This window comes from Eubalaena glacialis, chromosome 18, assembly GCF_028564815.1.
Source record: "Eubalaena glacialis isolate mEubGla1 chromosome 18, mEubGla1.1.hap2.+ XY, whole genome shotgun sequence".
Lineage (NCBI taxonomy): Eukaryota > Metazoa > Chordata > Mammalia > Artiodactyla > Balaenidae > Eubalaena > Eubalaena glacialis.
This window is the reverse complement of record NC_083733.1, coordinates 18126884-18148967: the sequence shown is the minus strand read 5'-3', so window position 1 is coordinate 18148967 and position 22084 is coordinate 18126884. Positions and strand designations below refer to the sequence as shown.

At 39.0% G+C, this 22084-nt stretch overlaps 1 protein-coding gene and 1 pseudogene across 1 annotated transcript in view; one reads left to right on the top strand and one right to left on the bottom strand.

The window, feature by feature from the left end:
- TANGO6 (transport and golgi organization 6 homolog) overlaps positions 1–22084 on the top strand; it is a 178756-nt gene that overhangs the window by 44044 nt on the left and 112628 nt on the right. The window contains exons 8-12 of the mRNA XM_061174498.1: positions 1835–1947; positions 3609–3785; positions 7285–7417; positions 9148–9339; positions 16617–16751. Of these exons, the coding sequence (XP_061030481.1) occupies positions 1835–1947; positions 3609–3785; positions 7285–7417; positions 9148–9339; positions 16617–16751 (750 nt within the window). The remainder of the gene's footprint in view (positions 1–1834; positions 1948–3608; positions 3786–7284; positions 7418–9147; positions 9340–16616; positions 16752–22084) is intronic.
- On the bottom strand, positions 10800–11204 carry LOC133078853 (guanine nucleotide-binding protein G(I)/G(S)/G(O) subunit gamma-10-like; annotated as a pseudogene).

Genomic DNA, 22084 nt, shown 5'->3' with positions numbered 1-22084 from the left:
ATCTGGGGGAATATCTTTCTTACCTCCTGTAATTGGTGATATCATAATTAGCCCCACATATTATTTCTGAACACTGCCATACAATGCACCTCATTTAGCTGGGCTTATGGAGGTTAGATCACGCACAGGAAGCTGGCTCCTTCGTTATCAGGCTCCACAGAGGAATTGGGAGGCTTAAGGAGTGTGAAAAATTAGGTTTGACTTAAAGGGACAGGGTTCTGTAGAAAAGCACAGAGATTTTTCCAGCTTGTGCCTCCATGACCTTTAGTTTCCCGTAAACATCATTGATTTCTACCTCAATGCTCTTTCTGTAAATTAGGGCCTCTTGAAGTTTCCCTTTCCTCATCCTTTAAAATAGGTCTGCTAATACAGACTTCGTGAGATAGTTGTAATTTCAATGTGCAGACTCTTTAAAAAATCTAACATAGTACCTGGGAGATAAAAATCCCAGCATAGTTTCTGGAACACATATTAAGTGTGTAATCATTGTCAGATCCTCTTTCTTCTTTTATTATTATTATTGTCTACACCATCAAGTTTTAGTTAATTTATTAGAACAGAATTGCATTTTAAAATCCTATAAATCCTATTGTGGGGACTTCCCTGGTGGTCCAGTGGTTAAGAATCCACCTGCCAATGCAGGGGACACGGGTTCAATCCCTGGTCCAGGAAGATCGCACATGCCGTGGAGCAACTAAGCCCATGCGCCACAACTACTTAGCCTGCGTCCTAGAGCCCACGAGCCACAACTACTGAGCTCTCATGCTGCAACTACTGAAGCCTGCACGCCTAGAGCCCGTGCTCCGTAACAAGAGAAGCCACCGCAATGAGAAGACCACGTACCACAATGAAGAGTAGCCCCCGCTCGCCGCAACTAGAGAAAGCCCATGCGCAGCAACGAAGACCCAACGCAGCCATAAAATAAATAAACAAACAAATAAATAAATAACAGTAAGCTTGTAGAGTTAAAAAAAAAAAAGAAATAAAATCCTATTGTGTTTGATTGGAGTTTTGAATAGCATTTGGCACTTCATAAGATACTTTAAATTATCCACCTTGAATAATAATAATATTAACATTAATCTTATTATTATTGGTTTATTTGTTTTATTCTTCCCGTTAAATCACAAGCAATGAGAGAGAACAATTCTTGTTCACTTTTATATTCACTACAGTGCCTAGAACAGTACTTTGATTCCAGTAGATTCAGAAGAGTTTGTTGAATCCTTTTTAAAAGGTACAAATAAAACAGTTAACATAGTTATTGTTAATAAACATCAGAATCCTCACACACTTAACCCTGTAAAGCCAGTGCAGATCTAGGTGCACATTTATTGAACTGGAGAGAATAGGACATGCCCATGTGACAGTTACATCTTAAGAATGACAAATCTAGAGCAAGCTGTGTTTTGCTTTGTTTTCTTTCAAATCTAGTCTTAAGCTTTTCTATTTGGTGGTCATTGCTTGTTAGTTTCTAATAGCAGGGCCTTTAGCAGTAAGATAATTATTGTATTGATGAATAACAGATGAAGAGACTCTTGAGGTAGTCAGAAGTAGGAAAGGAAGGGGTCAGAAAACGGGTTCACCTACCTGGTTCACCCAGCAGTTCTTCAGGCTGCATGCATGAAAGAGCAATGCTCCCTTTTTAGTCTCCCTTTGATTCAGCCTGTCTGCTAATCTCAGATGGTTTCCTTAGGCTTAGAGCTACAATTGTGCACCTCAGGGCTAGAATGTTGCTTAAGATAAGCCTCCAAGCCCTGCTAATTCGTGTATGGTGTTTGATTCCCATTCCTCCGGCCTTGCACTCAGTGTACCACCATTTCCTTTTCCCTAGGTGTACGTGGTCGGGAATGAACCTTTAACAGTTTTGGTGGATTCCCTGCTTCCTGTCCTGGGAGTGCTCTTTTCTCTCTACTGTTTTACCAAGCACAGTGTGTCTCACATAAGGTAAACAATCTAGAGAACCTTATTGTTTGTAAATACTGAAATCTTTCTTGTATGTTGTTCTTATTTTGAATATGACTTATGCCACTTTATAATTTTTTTTTTTCTTTCAAAGTCAGGAAAACATTTGACAATCCTCTAGAAAAGAAAAAGAGCTTTGCAGATTGCACGGGATTGGATCTAGTTTTTAGAATGACTTTCCTCAGCCTCTGTCTTAGACATCAGAAATGAAATCTCCGTTTACATGTGTGAACATGCCACTGTTTGATCAGTGAGAAATACTGGAATTACATGTCTAGGGAGGAGGAAATAGAGGTTGGATCATAAATACCTTGTGAGTAGTTAGAAATCGAGTTGGGGAAATCTGGATCTGAATGTGGCACTCTGTAATTTAGGCTTGGATTTGGTGTTAGTGCTGTACAGTGTTGTTGAGAATGAAGGGATTCCTTAGTCATCCAGAAAATAATCTTTGTATTGGAATTTAAGTAGGACTCATTTTGTATCAGCTCTGTTTTCACAGTGATTTATGTTGTTTCTTCCTCCTTCTAAGACTTTAATTGGAAGTTTGAGATTGACATATACACACTACTATATATAAAATAGATAATAAGGACCTATTGTATAACACAAGGACCTCTACTCAATACTCTCTAATGGCCTATATGGGAAAAGAATCTAAAAAAGAGTGGATATATGTATATGTATAACTGATTCAGTTTGCTGTACACCTGAAACTAACACAACATTGTAAATCAGATATACTCCAATAAAAATTTTAAAAAAAAGATCCTACAGAATTCTGATTTTTGGTGTTTGAAAATCCCCCACATGTAATCTCATATTCAGTAATAGTATCTTCTTCATAGTGTTATTATGAAGACTAACTATGCATTGAAGTGTTTAGCACTGTCCCTGGCAAATAATAAGCTCAATAAATAGTCACTATCATTAAGTGATAAAGCGAAGTGCTCAGTCTTGCATATTATTCGAAGCTTACATATTGCCTTTAACTCTCTAACTTTTGGTCAGTGGATCACTGAAGCCCACAGACATGAGGGAAGTGACAAGAGAAAGTGCAGTGGAAGATGGAGGCTATAAATATGTGAATTTGGCTTCAAAAGACCATTCCTATAATAACTCTTGTTTTAGTTTTGAAGCCCAAGTCCTCACAGCACTATCATATCCTCATCAGAGACTGAGAAGGAAGAAGCAAACGTTTATTCCATTCCTGTCCTAGTTGATTGGCACGGATAAGAGGGGATAAGGAATCAGCAAGAATTTGTTGGTGTGCTGTTTCTTGGTCTCCAGTTATTGGTCCCACTGATCTTAGATGGTTTGATCACTGTAAACTTTTCTTTCACAGTGCCTGATTCAAAGGCAATGAGTTCATTTGGAATAAAAAAAAATCATGTGGGGCTCATGTGTCATATCAGGGCTGCTTCTACAACCAGAGATTAGTCAGTCACTCACTGAATTTCAGGATATTTGCATTCTGAAATTCACAAGAAGCGTAGTTTCCACTCCCGCACTTCAGTAGTACTAGGTGATTGTGCCAGCCTTTAGAATGCATGGAACCTGACTGTCATTCTTTCTTTTTTTATGTTAGCTTGTTAAATGTGTAGAGTAAGATGACAAGCTCATTTATAACTGCTTTTTTCTGCCAGGTCACTTTGCCAAGAGATCTTATTATGGATGCTGGGGAAACTGGAGAGGAAAAAGGCAATTACTAGCCTGAAAGGATTTGCAGGGTTGGACAAAACTGTGCCCTCTCTCCATTCTCTGTGCCACTTTAGAGCTGCCACTCAAGGTGGCATTATGATTACCATCAAAGAGGCCGTTTGGTGAGTCCACCCATCCTTTGCTATCTCTCTTCAGATTTAATTGTACTCGAAAGGCCATTCTGTGACTCGTCCACTAAGGGGCGCTGATAGAAAGGAAACCAGAAACTCAAGCAGCTGAGGTGCTGCTATTTATTGATATCTCTAAGTGAAATGTGAGCCTTAAATGATCCTCCAGGTTTTTCCTAGATGCTAGCTAATAGGTGCAATTTACTGGAGCCTCACAGCTCTGCATCACAAGCCCACTTACTTCACAAAGTCTTTGCCAGTGAATCGGAGTAAAAGGCAGACACATGTTCACCCTCAACACCATAACAATCCAGTTCTCCCTCTGACACTCAGAATGGTATGTGTGTTCAGAGTCAGACTTAATCCTAAGGGAAATTGTCTCAAAGCTCTCTTTTATGGTAATTTTATGGTGGGGGTTTGTTTCTCCTAGGGGTTGTTTAGAAGGCGGCTAACAAGTGTTAGTGGAATGGATAATTTATTTCTCCTGCATCTCACAAGTGTATTTTAAATTATTTCCATTTTCTAGGTGATACGTGTAGATGTTATTACCTGCGAACATAAGTTCTGGTTGATCAGAGTCCATGTAATACTTAACTGGCGGCAGCTACTCAGATGTCACATCACATTCAAAGTGCTGCTATTTGTTAAAGTGTTTACATTTAAGTAACTCTTTAAGTTCATGGTTAATTTGGTTAAGTTTTAAAACACTTATTCAATATGAGAGTCTTGAGGAAAATAGAAAAAACACATTGATTGCAAACAGAATTATCAGTACAAACTTAAGCTACTAATTTACTAAGAGTTGTTGAGCATTAGTAGGTTTTGCGGTTATAACTATGCCCCCGAACTGAAGGAGCTTAATATTTTTTGGCATGTTTATTTAAAAACCCTTTGGAACAGTTTATCCTGGGACCAATTTAGGGACTAGATAGAGAATTTTATAGTATGTGACTTATCAGCAGTTAAAACTTATTGCTGTCTTAACAAGTCTTTAGTGCAAATATGTCAAAATCAACAGTTCTTATTGAAACTACAGTTTCTCTTCTTGGTAGGAAAAAAAGTGAATAGGCAGTGATTGAATGGATCTCCATACACTGCTAGAAGCAATGGATCCTTAACCTGGGGTCTCTGTATGGACTTCTCGGAATCTATAATCCCCTTGAAATTATACACAAGAAATTTTTTTATATGCAAACATGGATTCTTTGCTGAAAATAGGGTCCATAGCTTTCATCAGGTATTGAAGACGCTCCATGTCTCCAAAACGCTGACACCATACCAAAGAAATGTGTGTGTGTGTGTTTGTGTGTGTGTGTTTGTGTGTGTGTGTGTTTGTGTGTGTGTGTGTGTGTGTGATTTTATGATTTGTTCTAAAGATCCTGCTCATGGTGCTAGTGCCCCAACGGCAGGGTCCATATCACCACCTGGTCTTTATCACCACTTACCTTTCACTCTACCATTTTGCCCAGCAGCACCAGTTATCAATAAGAAGTTTGATTAAAGAAACTCTAAAAGAGCAGCTTAGATTTCATGATCTTTGGATCCAGAATTTTTACCTTTCTGGAACTAAATATAACTATTTGGAATTGACTCTTTCATTGAAATTTTAAGAATGAATAAAATAATGCTTCTTAAGGTAGTTGTTGTCATGTCTTTTTTTTAAAAGAATACTTGAATACAGTACTTCATTTTGACAGTTGGGGTGGTTCACAGAAGCTTAGAAGCTATTTCAGCTTTTCTTCTAACATAAAATGTGGTGGAGATAACATGATTGATCTGAAGGACTCTGGAAGATTTTAGGATAATATAGGAAGTAATTCTAAGCGTAATTTCTAGGTTATTCATTCTACTAAAGGAGTATAAAGGGTATGTTATTAAGTGAACTGGCAGATTGGGACATACTGCCCAGTTAGACGGTTTGCCAAATTAACTGCAATAATTGTATTTTCAATGAAATGAAGCAGCATCTGTCATTTTTTTCTCAATTTAATCTGAAAGAAATTTTATTCTTTTTTTTAAAAATAAATTTATTTATTTTATTTTTATTTATTTTTGGCTATGTTGGGTGTTTGTTGCTGCGCGCGGGCTTTCTCTAGTTGCAGTGAGGCGGGGCCGCTCTTCATCGCGACGCGTGGGCTTCTCGTTGCAGTGGCTTCTCCCGTTGCCGAGCACGTGCTCTAGAGCGCAGGCTCAGTAGTTGTGGCGCAGGGGCCTAGCGGCTCCGTGGCATGTGGGATCTTCCCAGACCAGGGATTGAACCCATGTACCCTGCAATGACAGGCGGATTCCCAACCACTGCGCCACCAGGGAAGCCCTCTTTTTTTTTTTTTAATTAACCACTTTATTTTATTTATTTTTGGTTGTGTTGGGTCTTCGTTGCTGCGCGCAGGCTTTCTCTAGTCGTGGCAAGCGGGGGCTACTCTTTGTTGCAGTGCACGGGCTTCTTATTGTGGTGGCTTCTCTTGTTGCGGAGCACGGGCTCTAGGCGTGCGGGCTTCAGTAGTTGCGGCACATGGGCTCAGTAGTTGTGGCGCACGGGCTTAGTTGCTCCGCAGCATGTGGGATCTTCCCGGACCAGGGATCGAACCTGTGTCCCCGGCATTGGCAGGCAGATTCTTAACCACTGCGCCGCCAGGGAAGTCCCAGAAATTTTATTCTTTCGTCACAAAAGTAATGCATGTTCTTTGTATAATACAAAAAAGCATAAAGAGGAAAACAAAAATCAACCACTATCCTAATCACTGTTTACATTATTTTAGTGTTTTGTTTTCTAGTGTATCTTCTGTACCTTCTTATTTATTTACATGATACAGTATAAGAATACTGTATATTGGCTTTTTCACTTATCCGATGAATGAAAGCTAGAAGCCTTATTACCTCATGAGAATTTTCTTGAAACTTTTTGCAGAAATCATGGCACCATTTTTGATAACTTAGCCACATTTTATTACTTGGAAATTTGGCCTCCTCAGTTTTCTGCGCCTTTATGCATTTTCATAACTCAACGATTGGTTCACTGAGATTGACTGAATCTCTTCCTATGAAGATCATGTCTTTTTCCACTGCCCATAACCCTTAGTGGCTCATTGAAAAAAGGTCCAAGTTCCTTTGAATGGCATCCAAGGCTCTCTGATCTGTCCTTGCTTTTCAGCCTTCTCTTTCTCTTCTTTTCTTCAGGAACCAGAATATCTGCATAAACCTATACTTTAATTCCTCCTTGCTTTTGCAACTTATTGAAATAATAGTAATTCTTCAACATCCATCTTAAAATGAATCTTCCCTATTTGAGCAAATGACTATGTAGGACATGATAGCCTAGCTTCTGAGAATAAATACCTTTTCAGCATGGAGAAACAGGAAAATAATTTAAACAAATTTTTGAGCTCTTTATAATGATTTACTGTATGGAAATAACATGTTACTTTAGAAGATTATTAATGGGGTTTCCAAAAAAATAGTTTCTCTGGGGGATAAATCTTACCCTGCATTGCAGTGATGAAGATGAAGATGAAGCCCTATACCAGAAGGTGTCCTCAGAGCAGTGCCAGGTAGAGCACCTTGGGGACTTGCTGTCCCACTGCCAGGAATGTGGTTTGGCAGGAGACTTCTTCATCTTCTGCTTGAAGGTAAGAACTATGTATAGTTCATGGTCAGCTTTATTCTAGGGTAGTACCAGGAGCCCCTTTGAATTTTCAAGGCAGTCATAATTTTAGGTCCTAAAATTAGGTCTTAATTTAGGAGAAATAGAGGACATAAGGGTAATTTATTTTTTAGTAGCCTTTGGTTTGGTCAAAAAGAAATTTACCTTCAGCAGTACACATATGATTGAACTACTTTCCAAGATAATCTGCACTGAAATTTTAGAGATGACCAGAGCAGAGCTGTTGATCTATTAAAGGGTTAATCTTTGCTCTGTGTTGACAGTAAGAACTCTTTTGAAGTTAATAGTAGGTTTTACAGCTATAGAGTAATCCCTTATCCTTTCTGACTATTGTTTTGTCAGGTATTTGCAAAGGAGATTTAGCAGTTCTGCCTCTCTCATTTCATTTTGTAGCCACTTGAAACCTTTTCCGGGTTTGTGTCTTAGCCTGGTGGTTGTGCTTCCTTTTGCCCTAACCTCCGACAGTAACTTATGCCCCATACTGTTACTCCTTGTTTGTACTGCTAGCGACCATAAGCCGGTATCTCTGATTCCCTGTCCATCTCTGCCTTCTTTAGTATTTTCCCTAAATAAAGTGTCAACTCTAAGAGAATGTCTGTGGAGTTTAAGGTTGGTGTAGGTGTGGGAGAATGCAAGGAGGGAATCAGGGCTAACGTTCCTAGAATTGAAGTGGGTGATACTTTTTCGATGTTTCTCACCTCCCATGTTCACATTCATCCCCCTGCCCAGCCATTCACTGTAAATAACATACCAAGAAAATACCCTCTTAATTGGATAATTTCTTTAAAATTTGTTTAAAAAACAAAAAGTCAAAGGACTTTGCTCTAAACCAAGGTTCTTCTGCCTTTGTACTATTGACGTGTTGGCCTGGATAATATTTTCTTGGGGTGGGGGCTTCCTGTACATTGTAGCAAGTTTAGCAGCGTCCCTGACCTCTGCTCACTAGATGTCTGTGTCACCTCCCAATTATGACAACCAAAAATGTCCCTAGATATTGCTATGTGCCCCCTGGGGAGCAAAATTGCCCAGAAACAGTTGAGGACCACTGCTCTAAACTGTCAGTTACTATGGTAAAGCATTAATTCTTAAGGAACCTAAAGTTTTCCTTTCCCAAGGAAATTTACAGTGTGAAAGCTAAGGAAAAGCTTACAAAACCCGCAGTAATGAATTATCTATTAGTAGAAGTTTAGTTCTAAATATCTTAGGGAAAAAGAGGTGTGGTGCTGAAAGCATCTAATAGTCTCTAAAAAAGGTTTGGAAATGTTATATGACCTCAGTTCAAGGGAAGCTAGTGGTAGAGATCATAAAAATAGTGATAAAGTAAGTAATCTGTCAAACTAGTTCTTTGTGTGTATGTTTTTTATTATGAAGTTTAAAATTTTCGTATACCTGGTATCATGATATATGTATTATTCTGCAACTTACATCTTCCATTCAACTGTGTTTTTGAGATCCCTCTATATTGATATCCATATAGATCTAGTTCATTTATCTCAACTGCTACAATATAATAAATACATCACAATTTATGCTTATTGCTGTACATTTAAGTTGTTTCCAGTTTTTGGCTATTGTACATAATGAAAACAGACTGGTTCTCTATATACACATTTCAAACAGAGTTTTCTAGCTGTTTTTGAAATCCTTAGTTCTACAGGATTTTTCTTCTCTTTTTCTTTTCTCCCACACTGATAGGAGTTGACTCACATGGCTGTGGAAAATGAAGCAGAGTTAAAAACAAAGCCATTCTCCAGCGAAAGCCTCTTGGAATTAGAGCAGCACCAGACTCTTCTTGTGGAAGGTCCGGAGCGGAAGCTGCTGGTCCTCCAGCTCACGGCTGTTCTGTGTGAGAGAATGTCTGAGCAGATATTCACAAACATCACTCAGGTCAGTGACGGCCACTTGCCGGTTCCCAGCCTGGTGGTATTTGTCTATTTCAGTTTCTTTCATTCTTTCCCCCAAATGTTCAAAGAAATGTTACTCAGAGTGTGGTTTGATGACACCTGCATCAGTGTTACCTGGAATTCAGGTTAAACGTAAATTACTGAGCCCACACCAGGCTAAGAGAATCAGTACTTTCATAGGTCCTGGGAATCAGCATGTTTAACAAGCTCCTGAGGTGATTCTCATGCACATAAAACTGAGAATTATTTAAAATATTTATATATCACAGTGGTTTTCAACTAAAATTCAACAGTGGTTTTCAAATAAAATTGTCTGGGATCTTTTTCCTAATATTGATGCCTAGCCCACTTTTAGAGATTCTGATTCAGCATGTCTGCATTAGAGCCTGGGCATATGTATTTTTTTAAGCTCCGTGGATGAATCTAATGTGCGTTAAAAGTTGAGAATGATTAAACTCAAATTTGAAAAAAAAATCACTAATGATAAGATCACCTTGAATTGTATAGGTCCTGTAACTCACAGCTTATCTCCACAACAGCCTGTGAAGTGTTTTTTGAGTGTTTGTTTTGTTTTGTTTTGTTTTGCCTGTGAAGTTTTCAGATATTTTTTTTCTGTCATTAGCAGAAATTTTATTTCCAAGCTCTTCAAAGGTTATAACAAGCACAAACAGAGTATTCTTTTAAGTGTCCCAAATTAAATCAAAGGCACATCATCAAAGTAAAACACTTGTGACATTGAGTATTCATTTAGGTTGTAATATTTTCACATCACTTTTTTTTTTTAATCATTTGTAATATTCTGTAGATCACATTTAAACATTGTTTTAAAGACATGAAATAATTTAGTATTTTTTTTAAGTAAAACCACCATTATAAAGCAGAGGAACTTAAGAAGACAAAGATCAATCTGCTTCATATACAGGATGGGGCAATCTAATACACAATACAACATTAATCCTTTCAAACAAGTTTGCTAAGAAACAGCTCCCATGTTTAGTGTTAAAAATAAAACAATCTTCTTATTTAGAAAAATCAAGATATCATTTGATTAATAAAGCCCATTCTTCCCCCAATTTTATACTTGCTTGTCTTCATTTAGAAATTATAAATTCATGAGAAAAGAACAAATTTTGTTATGGTATAAAAATCTTAGTCGGGAACAACAAATTACAAATATTTAATTTTTTTTAACAAACAATACTGTTTTCCTTCCCAAAACGTAAACATCTAGTAAATAAAACATACGTAACATTCCAGGTATAGAAACACTAGTAATTCACTTAATGAAAGAGGTGTATTTTGGTATATTTGGTGGTAAGGTTTTTGTTTAAGTATAAAGCACTTCAGCAAAGAACCAGGCCATTATTATTTAAAATCTACTCCTTCACCCAGTTTCCTTGAGTAGAAACTCATAAATTTCTGTAGAATTTTGGCTAAAGGACCAGGCCACAGGAAAGGTCCTGTGAAATATCTAAAAGTCATTTGGCTGGAGGAGTGTGTTCTTGAGATTTGGAGGCAGTCATTCATCACTTGGTGCTTGAAAGCATTCCTCAGCGGACTTCTTCCCTACAGTCTTCAGAGTAAAGCACAGGATCTGGGCTCCCGAAAGGGGTTGCTTCTGGCTGGAACACCTACCAGCAGGGCTTCCTAGCAGGCATTCTGCATGCAGTACTGTTGAAGCTCTGCAGCCGCCTGAGAGACCTTGATCATCTCCACGCCGGCCTCCAGCTTGAGCTGCTCCACCAGGCACTGCAGGGCGCTCACGCTGGCCCCCAGATTTTTTTTTTTTAATGCTTTCAGAGTAGAGTAACTATGTGAATCAGTGCCTGAATTTAATGGCTCAGACATTATTTTTACCAGCTTTTTTAAAAAATAGGAAATAAAAGTACTAAAGCATAGGTAGTGTAGTCATCATATTTTACCACTTTACCACAGTTAGTTGTTGCTCGGTTGGTGAATAGTCAATTGTAACATGGTATGATTGTCACGCTTAAATCTGACTCTCCAGCTCTTTGTATCATCGTCATTGTCATCTGCCTTCCGGTGTTGCTAAGCAGCATTTCACTATAGCTCCCGCTGAGAAAATTTGCAGCTGCCTGTCAGCTCTGACTTACCGTGCCTGTTTAATGAGAATTATGCTCATTATTTCTTTCCTGGCCTCTTATTCCTTCAGTTCACTGACCCCATATTATTTAGTAGGGTGATTTGTTTCTCCTGTGTTTATATCAGTTCCTTAAAGACTTTTTCATCCAGACTTTATGTTTTTGTCTCAGGATGCTAGTTGGAAAGGAAAATGGTCTAAAAACTGATATGACTTAAGCCTTCCCACTTATCTTCTTTTACTCCTAATTAAGGAACAGTGGTGTTAGGCTGATACAAAAATGATTTGTCCCATTAAATTATCGTCAGCTGAGGTTAAAACATATCAGGACAAAAAGAAACACACAAAAAAAACATTGAACTGCATTTGGTAGTCTTACTGCTAGTGATAATTTTGGTATATTATTTTGAAATACACACGTGTATGGATATGTTATAAGTAATAAATAAGTTATTTTGTTAACATAATTAGGAAACAAGATTTTCAGCATAAGAAAGAGAGTTATAAACATAAAATTAAAGAACTTGAGTAAAACTCCTATAATATTAAGTTCTAACTGGAAGTGTTTATATGAACTCATAATTTATTTTTCTCTTTTTAAAAAGCAGGTGTTTTCTAGCTCAGTCCACTGTCAATGCCAAGAAGCAATGACAATCCAGTAGCAATAACTGTCCCCAGTACCAGATTATAGTTTCTGAATACCATCTCCTACGAAAAGAGCACAAAACTCATTGGATTAAAGGTTCATTTGGGTCTAGGGCGGGAATTGTACTGTAAGCCTCAGGGCATCTTGAAGCAGTCCGAGGTTAATGGGCTCATGTCAGTGGCATTCAGGAGCCACCTTGGAGGGGCTCCTGTTGACCACAGGTAGGACAATTTGAGCATTACAAAGAATAATACCTGCAGTGGATTAAAACACGTCAAGTACCCCCCCACCCCCCCTGCAAATCTCTTGTAGGACATGTTTGAGGTTGCTGAGGCATGAGTTCACTGTTTTGTAAATTGATAAATGAAGGGAATGAATAAAGCATTTATCTTTCCCGTGTAACTAGTCAATGAAGAAAATTTTTTCTTTGTATAAGAACCACAGGTGAAAAACTCAAAAAGAGAACTAGAAAATTATATTTTGCAATCCCCTAATAACAAAATGGATCTAGGTAACAATCATCAATGTTGCTAAAAACATTAGGGGTACTTTATAATGAATGTATTAGGCCATTTGGCACCCAAACCAACTGTTCCTTTCTTCTTCCAGCATTTTATTACAAAAACTTTCAAATTTGAAAGAATTTTATAGTGAGTACCTGTATACCCACTACCTAGTTTCTACAATTAACATTTTATTATACATGCTTTATCACATATTTATCTATGTTTCCATCTGTCTATACATTTTATTTTTGGTGGATTTCAGGGTTAATGCAAATATCGGTAATGTCAACCTGAATATTTCAGCCTGGACCAGTTAATCCTTTTTCATTTAAAAAAAATTTTTTTTAATTTTGGACCAGTTAATCTTAACATCACCGTGAGAAGCAGACATTATTATGTGCCTCCTCATGTAATGCCATAGGAAGTATGCGACATCACCTGGGAAGGGTTCTTCCCCTCAAAACCCCCAAACAATACAAAACAAACCCCCCAAAATGTGAACCTAAATCTGATCAGGGAAACTCAAGATAGAGGAGCAAATTAAGTGCCATGAGGAAACAATTAGCCAAATCCATAATGTGGGAAATTCCATAGTACAAATGACCCAGCTTCTTCATCAAATAAATGGCATTAAAGAGGAGCAGGACTGTTGGGGACTTGAGTCATATCAATGAAATGCAGTGTGTGGATCTTGATTCAAACAAGCCAATTGTATGAAGACATTTTTGCGACAGTCATGGACCAGGTATTAGAAGATATAAGGAATTTTTATTGAGTGTAGTCGTAGTATGGTTGTTATATAAAAAACAAATCTTCTTATTTGTTAGAAATGCATATAGAAGTATTCATGGGTGAGAGATTAAAAATTCAATAAAGTGTGTTGGCAGATGGCATATTAGTATATGAGATGATGCAGAGAGGAATGAGGCGTGGAACGGTCTGTACTGATACAGAGCCCTGTTCCAATTCCCGAGTTCTTTCATTCCGCAAATGTGTATTGAGAACCTACTATGTGCTACATACTCTTCTGGGTATCAGAGACACGGCAGTGAACAAAACAGACACATATCTGTGCTCTCATGGAGCTTACATTTACATAGAGGGAGAAAGAGATGGTAAACAAGTAGGCAAAAACACACAGGGCGTTAGACGGTGATAAGTACCAGAGAGAAAAATCAAGCAAGGTAAGGGGATGATAAAGGGAGTGTGGTAAGGTAAACAGGGTGGTCATGGAGAACCTCACCGAGAAAGTGACTTTTGAGCAAAGATCTGAAGCAGGCAAGGGGGGAGCTATTGAGATACTTGGAAGAGTGTTCCAGATGAGAGGGAGCATGCCTGGAGTGTGGAGGGATCAGCAAGGCGCCAGTGTATATGGAGTGGAATGAGCACGATTCCCTTTTTCCTGGTCTTTCAGGAAACTGCCACTGTCTGCACCCTTCTGTAACTGGATCACTGTAATTGGCAGAATAGAAGGGGTTCTACGTGCTGTGGTCTTTTTCATATGATAAAATTTTTTAACATAAGAAACACGTGCTCATTGTAAAAACATTTAAGCAACACAGAAGTACAAATTTTAAAAAAGTAGGGACTTCTGATTAAAGATGGTATATTGAACAAAAGTGTTTATCTGTTCCCTCTGGAAACCACAGGGACCAACAGAGCAGGAGAGGAGACACATTAGAGAAGAGAATAACAATATTTGGAAACTGGAAAATAGTAGCTGGTTCAGCAACTTCAGAAAATTGAAAGCTAAGTGCCTGCATGGAAGAAGTCAGGAAGCAAAGCACTATGCCTCAATAGAGCTGTTAAAATTTTTTTGAAATGAAAAAAAAGAAGCAAGTCACTTCTCCTTGCAGAACCCTAGAAGGACTCGGGACACCAGATAAGCTCTAAAGATGGAGCTGAATTTAGAGCTTAAACCAGGTTGAAAGGCTCCACAAGAGTCAGTAAACCCTTTGACTCCTTCCTTAACTTTGTACAACTATCTCCCCTCCACAGCAGAAGACTGGAGGTTTATTCTTGAGGGAGGTTGAACCCAAAGACTCTGAACTTGGGTGGTAGTAGCACACTGCAGAACGGGAGGATTAAGTCGATGCCTGCAGACTCAGCAGTAAGGCCTCAGCTCCCTTGCACTCAGTTGCCAGAGTGTTGGCAGCAGGTTTGCACATCCCCATAGGATTATTGTGACAATCAAATGAATAAATACCTGTAATATGTTCAGAGCAGTACCTGGTAAATAGTAACTGCTTAATGTTATCACTAAATTAAATAGCTAAATAATTAAAACTGGTTGCCTCTAGAGTCAGAATCAGGTGGGGAGAAATGGGGTAGGGCACTGCCATTTTTCATTATAAACTTTCAGGAATATTTGGCTTTTAGAATTATGTAGCTTTATAAAAAATTTTAAGTAAAAAGTAAAAGTGTCTCCCATTGTCTCCTCAATATACATAAATTCTAGAACAGGCATCAGTCACATACCTTTCCTTGTGGCTGGCAGCCCCATAAAATCACAAGAAATGAATAGTAGGGGAGGAGCTGTTGTCCAAATGGGTTAGAGGTTTCGTTGTTACAAGGTTTGGGGGAAAGGGTACTTCATAAATGACAATTACAGCTGGCTGTCAACACCAGTTAACAGCTCCCAGGTTTTTTATTTCACATACAAACTGAAAGTTTCTTTCTTAACAAAAATAGGATCATACTACTTGTTTAGCAATGTTAAATAGATAGATAGAGAAGAGGAATTTAGAAAAAGTTGGAAGGCTAGATAGTGTTCTGTTCCAGCAATTTAACAGTATATTTGTGTGAAATAGAAGCTTCCTATAATCAAGGAGTGCTTTAGAAAACTCTTTGGAGGCAAAATAGGTGGCCCAAGATGGTAGATCCGCCAGTTTCTCTGGGAAAAGCCAATGTCCTTAACTTCTAGTAATCAATAAATTCTTAGGCTAGAGAGGGTGTTGAAAATTGCCATAACCAGCATGGTTCATTACAGTAAGTGGAACTTTTAATAACCTTTCTAGTTTCCTGCCTTGCTCCAAAAGACAAGTGTTAACAAGCCATTCTCCTGACTTTGAGCCTGCAATAAAGATTCTAGCATAGCATGTGATTTGCCCAGAGAGTTAAACATGCAAGCTTGCATGGTATTTAGAGGCTTATTATGACCTATCTCAGCTATCTCATTTTCAAAGTGATTTTTCCCTTTTGAGCCATTAATCCTAAATGTGCATGTGAGTGTATGCACGTGTGTGCGTGTGCATGTATGGGTATGTGTAGGCTGTCTTTTATTCAAATGTGTTTCTACTTAAGATGATTAATCCAAGCCCAGTTAAAATGGTGCCGACCAAATTAATTCCATCCAAGGCTTAGTTGTTAGCCAAATGCTATGTAAAATCTTATATATGAATAATCTTAATCCTTTAAAACTATTGGATACTTTAAAAAATGACTCTGGATCGTTTGTGTAGATTGTTTGAGGACACTGAATTCTAAATAAAATTAATGCCTCTTCCCCCTTTCTTTGCTTACTAGAACTAGACTGTCAAAACGGGGGGAAGGAATCATTGAAGAGGAATGCTCATTAGGAGAAGCAGATCTAGGACACTCTAAGATGGTCAGAAAGTAACAAATCATTTTTCATTTTAATTTCCTGGCAAAATTCATGAAAAATAAAGGGAGGTGGATTGGTGTATTAAAAGATCTGAGAAAGTATAAATGGGCTTTCTCATTTATTGACTGTATGGCCTTGAGCAGATCGCCTCTTTAAGTCTAAGATTCTTCATCTGAAAATGAGGACAAGAGTACATCCTAAAGTTGATATGAGACCTAAGTGAGCTTGTGCATGTAAAACACTGAGCACCATGCCTGCTACATGGTAGCAGTTGTTCTTGAAGCTTCTTGCTATCGTGATGTTGATGAGGAAAAAGATGAGGAGGTAAACGTAAGATGTAAAGAGAATTTTGAGATTTTTTTTCCTTACTCCTCGCTGATTCTAAATTCCATTTCTGTGGTAGGTTGTGGACTTTGTAGCAGCAACCCTGCAGCGAGCATGTGCAAGCTTGGCCCACCAGGCAGAGAGCACTGTGGAATCACAGACACTGAGCATGTCCATGGGGCTGGTGGCCGTCATGCTGGGAGGAGCCATTCAGGTGAGTTGCAGACATGAGCCAAACTTGAAAGGAGGGAGAAGAGAAGAGAAAAATCTGTTGCTTCCCTTTCATACCCTTGTGAGAAATCAGAATGGATATTGCACACAGGAGAACTGGGATAAACAAGTCAGGTTGTTAATAAGAATTCTCTCCAAAGTGGAGGACAAGAAAACTATAACGCTTCCACCTTGTTACCTGGGTAGACTTCCCCATCAGAAAGGCAGGGCCCTTTCTGACCTGGCACGAGCTGGATTTGGAAATACCTGGCACAGTGTTTTGCATCTGTGGTGAATGCTAGATTCTCTGGCCCTCACTGTAGTGGCTCTCCAAAGCTCAGCCCTTGTCCCTACTGCTGTAGTCAGGGGAGAACCTTTGTAACCTGCTGGTTGCTTAGGATTCCATGTTTTGAATAGTTCCATTTTAGCACAGGATCCATTGTTCAACTCATATCATGTAGCATGTTAAAGCTTTGTTTCTAGTGCATGTATCTTTTACATAATTTATAATTTTTAAATTTATTCACTCAAAAAATATTTATTGCCTACTTGTTATATGCCAGATACTGAGCTAAGGTGCTGGGAATAGAGCAGTGGACAAATAGACATGGTCCCTACCTTCATGAAACTCAAAGCCAGTGAGGGAGTCAGACATTAAATAACTATTTCAAAAAATATACTTAGAATTGAATGAAGTACCTCAAACGAGAAGTGGAGGATACCAAGAGAACATAACATCTAACCTAGGCTGGGAAGGTTTCCACTGAGGACACACATATAAGTCTAAGCTAAGACTTGTTGCATAGGAGTTTGGGGGTGTGTACAGTGCAGATGGAGGAAACTCTCCCAATTAAAGAAACATCATGTATGAGGGCTGGGAAGCAGGAAAGAGCTTGGTATACTTAAGACACTGATAGAAGGCCTGAGTAGCTGAGTTGTAGAGACCAGGGGTCAGAATAAGGTGGAAAGGTAGGCACATATGTGTGTGTGACATACCACATTAGGTTAGAAGACTGCAAGAAAGCAGAATAAGTTTAGTGCAAGTATTATGAAATCTGACCTGAAGTCAAACTGGACATAACTCTTAGCAATGAGTAGGGAAACCCTCTGGGAATGGATTTTTGAGTTTGAGGATTAAAATCTGATACTGATGCTTGGTATATTAGAATTTGACTCTCTCTAGCCTGTCCTTAAGAAGAAAAGAAATTTTATTGGGGCCTGTTGTGAAACCCATTTCTTGGTAGATTTACTTAGCACTCCTAATTTTATATTTCCCATGTAGTTTGAAAAAAACATTGTTGGTTCAGTTGCTAGGGTCATATTATAGTCCTGCTGTTAGAACTGTCAAGGAGAAGTTCCCCAATGGAATAGTTTTTCTTAAGTTGTACTGTTATTGGATTTAGTTGACCTGATTGATTTGTGTTTTTCTGGTAGAATATTGATTTGAATAGTCTTTATTTCCATAGTTGAGAGTGTGCTTTTTTTTTTTTTTCTGCTTTTCTTTTTTCTTATTTAACACTTAGAAATTCAAACCATATCCCAAATGGAAAATAGAACACAGAAATCTCCATTTCCTATTCGAGAAGCCCATTGTTGAGGGGCTGGCTATGTAAATTAGTCATATTCTAGCAGAGACTCACCTGACTGATGCAAATGTACGTCCTTTACCTGTCCCTGCCCTTCCATGAGCCATCCTGACTCACTGATTATATCTTGATTCCTCTGACTTTGCACTTAAAGTGAACATAAACACGTCACTCCTATACTTTTGCCCTAGATCTATTAATTTTTTTTCCATTTGATTCAAGGATTTATAAGTGGCTTCTATAGTAATGTTAGGTTTTCTGTCTTGGTATTAAAAAAAAGTCACAATTCTGAATTATGTTTTCAGATGATCATTGGCTAGGTTGTTGCTTCAGAGTCTAGAAGATTACATTGTATTCAATACCTATCCCTGATTAGGATTCATTGTTTTAACTAATGAAACAGGATCTAACAGAATTTGAACGCTTCTTTCTTTCCTTTCTAATTTAGGTAATTAAGATGATTATTAGAACGTAGTGTCTAGGAAGAGGAGTTGATTTGGAGAAAGTGTAGGTTTAAGACTGCTAACTAGACAACCATATTTCCAAACTTATTTTCTAAATGTCAGGATCGGTCACCAGTAAAAGTATGATGTTGGTAACTTGCCTGTCCCCTCAGGGAGCAGTTTCTGCATGATGTTCCAGGGCCCATAGTGTCCTCTGAAGCACTGCTGCGTGGAACAGACCTGATCTTGGTGGGGCTGGGACTTTGAACACAAATCTTGAGATCTCATGCCACTTTTTCTGAGAGTATCATAGAATGAACTCATTCAAGAACTATTTATCAAGTGTCTCTTTTCCCTCATGGAGTTTACCTTCTAGTGGTTGTGATTAATCTGATGAATTCTTAATTTTAAAAAAAGATTTATATTTCTATATCTTGTATCTTTATATATGGCTTATTATAAAACAGAGCATACTACGTGCTGACTTCAAACGAAAGTAAAAGTACCACTTGTAAAATAAATTCAGTGACTTTGTATATAAGGACCCAGACATATAAGCTGCTCAGCTAAATATCTGAAGAAACATAGGTGATATACAGAAAGGAGAACACAAAATAAATGTAAATGTTTTTCAGAATTAGGAATTTTTAGGTCAGCATTTTATTGCTGGAAGAGACTCTTGGATTCTTCCAAAATAGTGATTCTCACTGCAGCAGGGTAAGGCAGAATGAGGGTGTGTATGCCCCCGCAGGGAAGCTTTGTAAAGTCTCATATGGGGCTTTTTCAGTGTACATGCCCTCCTCTGGCTGTCACCCGAGTTCTCCTCTGCTTCCCTGCGAAGACACACTCTCTCCTACCACCCAGCTGGTCCAACTCCCAGTTTTTTTTGTTTTTGTTTTTGTTTTTTTTAATTTATTTATTTTTGGCTGCGTTGGGTCTTCGTTGCTGCGCACAGGCTTTCTCTAGTTGCAGCGAGGGCGGGCTACTCTTTGTTGCAGTGCGCGGGCTTCTCATTGTGGTGGCTCCTCTTGTCGCGGAGCATGGGCTCTAGGTGCTCGGGCTTTAGTAGCTGTGGCACGCGGGCTCAGTAGTTGTGGCTCGTGGGCTTAGTTGCTCCGCAGCATGTGGGATCTTCCCAGACCAGGGCTCAAACCCGTGGCCCCTGCATCGGCAGGCGGATTCTCAACCACTGCGCCACCAGGGAAGCCCCAACTCCCAGTTTTTAAATTTGAGAACTTGCAGAAATTTATAACAACTCACCATCTAACTGTTCCACTCCTGACACCCTGAAAGAAATCACGGATGTGAGCTGACATAGCACTGCTCATTCTGTTCCTGAAGCATTCCAGAAACTGTGGGAGCGAGGCAGCCAGATAAAGGAATCTGTCACTCACTTGTGGGTTGCTCCTCCAGGCCTCGGGGCTTTTACACAGAATTCTGAGGTCTGGATGTGAGATCTGTGCTGACAAGCAGTGACAGGAGGAGCAATGAGGGCTTTATGGTCACTTCTCAATTTTGATAGTGGTCCTTGGTGACCCTTGAAAAATAATTAATACTTAGTGCTTCAGTTTTGTCATCTGCCAATTAAGTGAATATTACTTTATACCTCAGAAATTTTTTTTGAACATTTATAAACAAATAGTTGGCACCTGTAGTCTTAGATTTCCCTGATTATTCTTACAGTGGGAAATCCGTAGGCTTATGAAGCTGAAGGAATACATAACTTTCATTGCCTTAGAAACTATTAGATTCAGAATCCACCTACCTGCCCATGGTGATTAGAGAAGTTACCTAGTTGAATAAGGTGAATCCCACAATGACTAAGAAGTTTGAAAACAGGGAGAAAAGATGGTTGGGTTTTTTTAAAAATAGACTTTATATTTTAGAGCAGTTTTAGGTGCACCGCAAAATGGAGCAAGAGGTACAGAGATTTCTTATACACTCCCTGCCCCCACGCACGCACAGCCTCTCCCACTGTCAACATCCAGCCCCAGAGTGGTACATTTGTAGAATCAATGAACCTACATTGACACATCATCATCACCCACAGTCTGTGGTTTACATTAGGGTTCACTCTTGGTGCTGTGCACTATGGGTTTTGACAAATGTATAATGACAGGTATCAACCATTATAGTGCTGTACCTAATAGTTGCACTAACCCCAAAATCCTCTGCCTATTCATCCCTCCCTCCCCCTAACCTCTGGCAACCACTGATCTTTTCTAGTTGCGGCGAGCGGGGGCTACTGTTCGTTGCAGTGTGTGGGCTTCTCATTGCAGGGGCTTCTCTTGTTGCAGAGCATGGGCTTCAGGCGTGCAGGCTTCAGTAGTTGTGTCACGTGGGCTCAATAGTTGTGGCTCGCGGGCTCTAGAGCGCAGGCTCAGTAATTGTGGCGCACGGGCTCAGTTGCTCTGCGGCATGTGGGATCTTCCCAGACCGGGGATTGAACCTGTGTCCCCAGCATTGGCAGGTGGATTCTTAACCGCTGTGCCACCAGGGAAGTCCAAAGAATTCTTTGTATATTTTAGATAATTGTCCATAATCAAACGTGTCTTTTGCAGATACTTTCTCCTAGTCTGTGGCTTGTCATCTCTTTCTGTTGACATTGTCTTTTGCGGAGCAGAAGTTTTTGATTTTAATGAAGTCCAGCTTATCAATTATTTCTTTCATGGACTTTTTTGGTATTTCACCTAAAAAAGCCATCACCATACCTGAGGTCATCTAAATTTTCTGTCTCATGTTATCTTGTAGGAATTTTATAGTCTTGCATTTTACATTTAGGTCTATGATCCATTTTGAGTCAATTTTTGTGATAGTGTAAGGTCTGTGTCTAGATTCATTTTTTTTGCATGTGAATGTCCAGTTGTTCCAGCACCATTTGCTGAAAAGTTGGTCTTTTCTCCATTGTATTGCCTTTGCTCCTTTGTCAAAGATCAGTTGACTATCTGAGTTATGAGTGACATCTGAGTTAAGAAAATAAATCTGGGTGCAACTTGCTGTTCTTGTCAGGTGGGCATTCCAGAATCCCAGTTCATCTCACAGACCCGAAATTGGGAAGGAGTTCAGCCTTATTTTGCAGATTTGAAAACTGAGGTTCAGAGGATGGAAATACCCTGTCAAGGTGCCACAGGGAGTTAGTGGCAGGATCAGGGAGTTGGAATCCAGGTCCCCTGGGGACCAGTCCAAAGCATCCTTCTTTGCAGTTTTAGGCATTGCGTCTCATTATTGCAAAGTTCTGCACAGTGCTCGGCGTCTACCCAGGCACTCAGTGCATCAAAAGGCAATTTATAAGCAATTAATTTATAAGG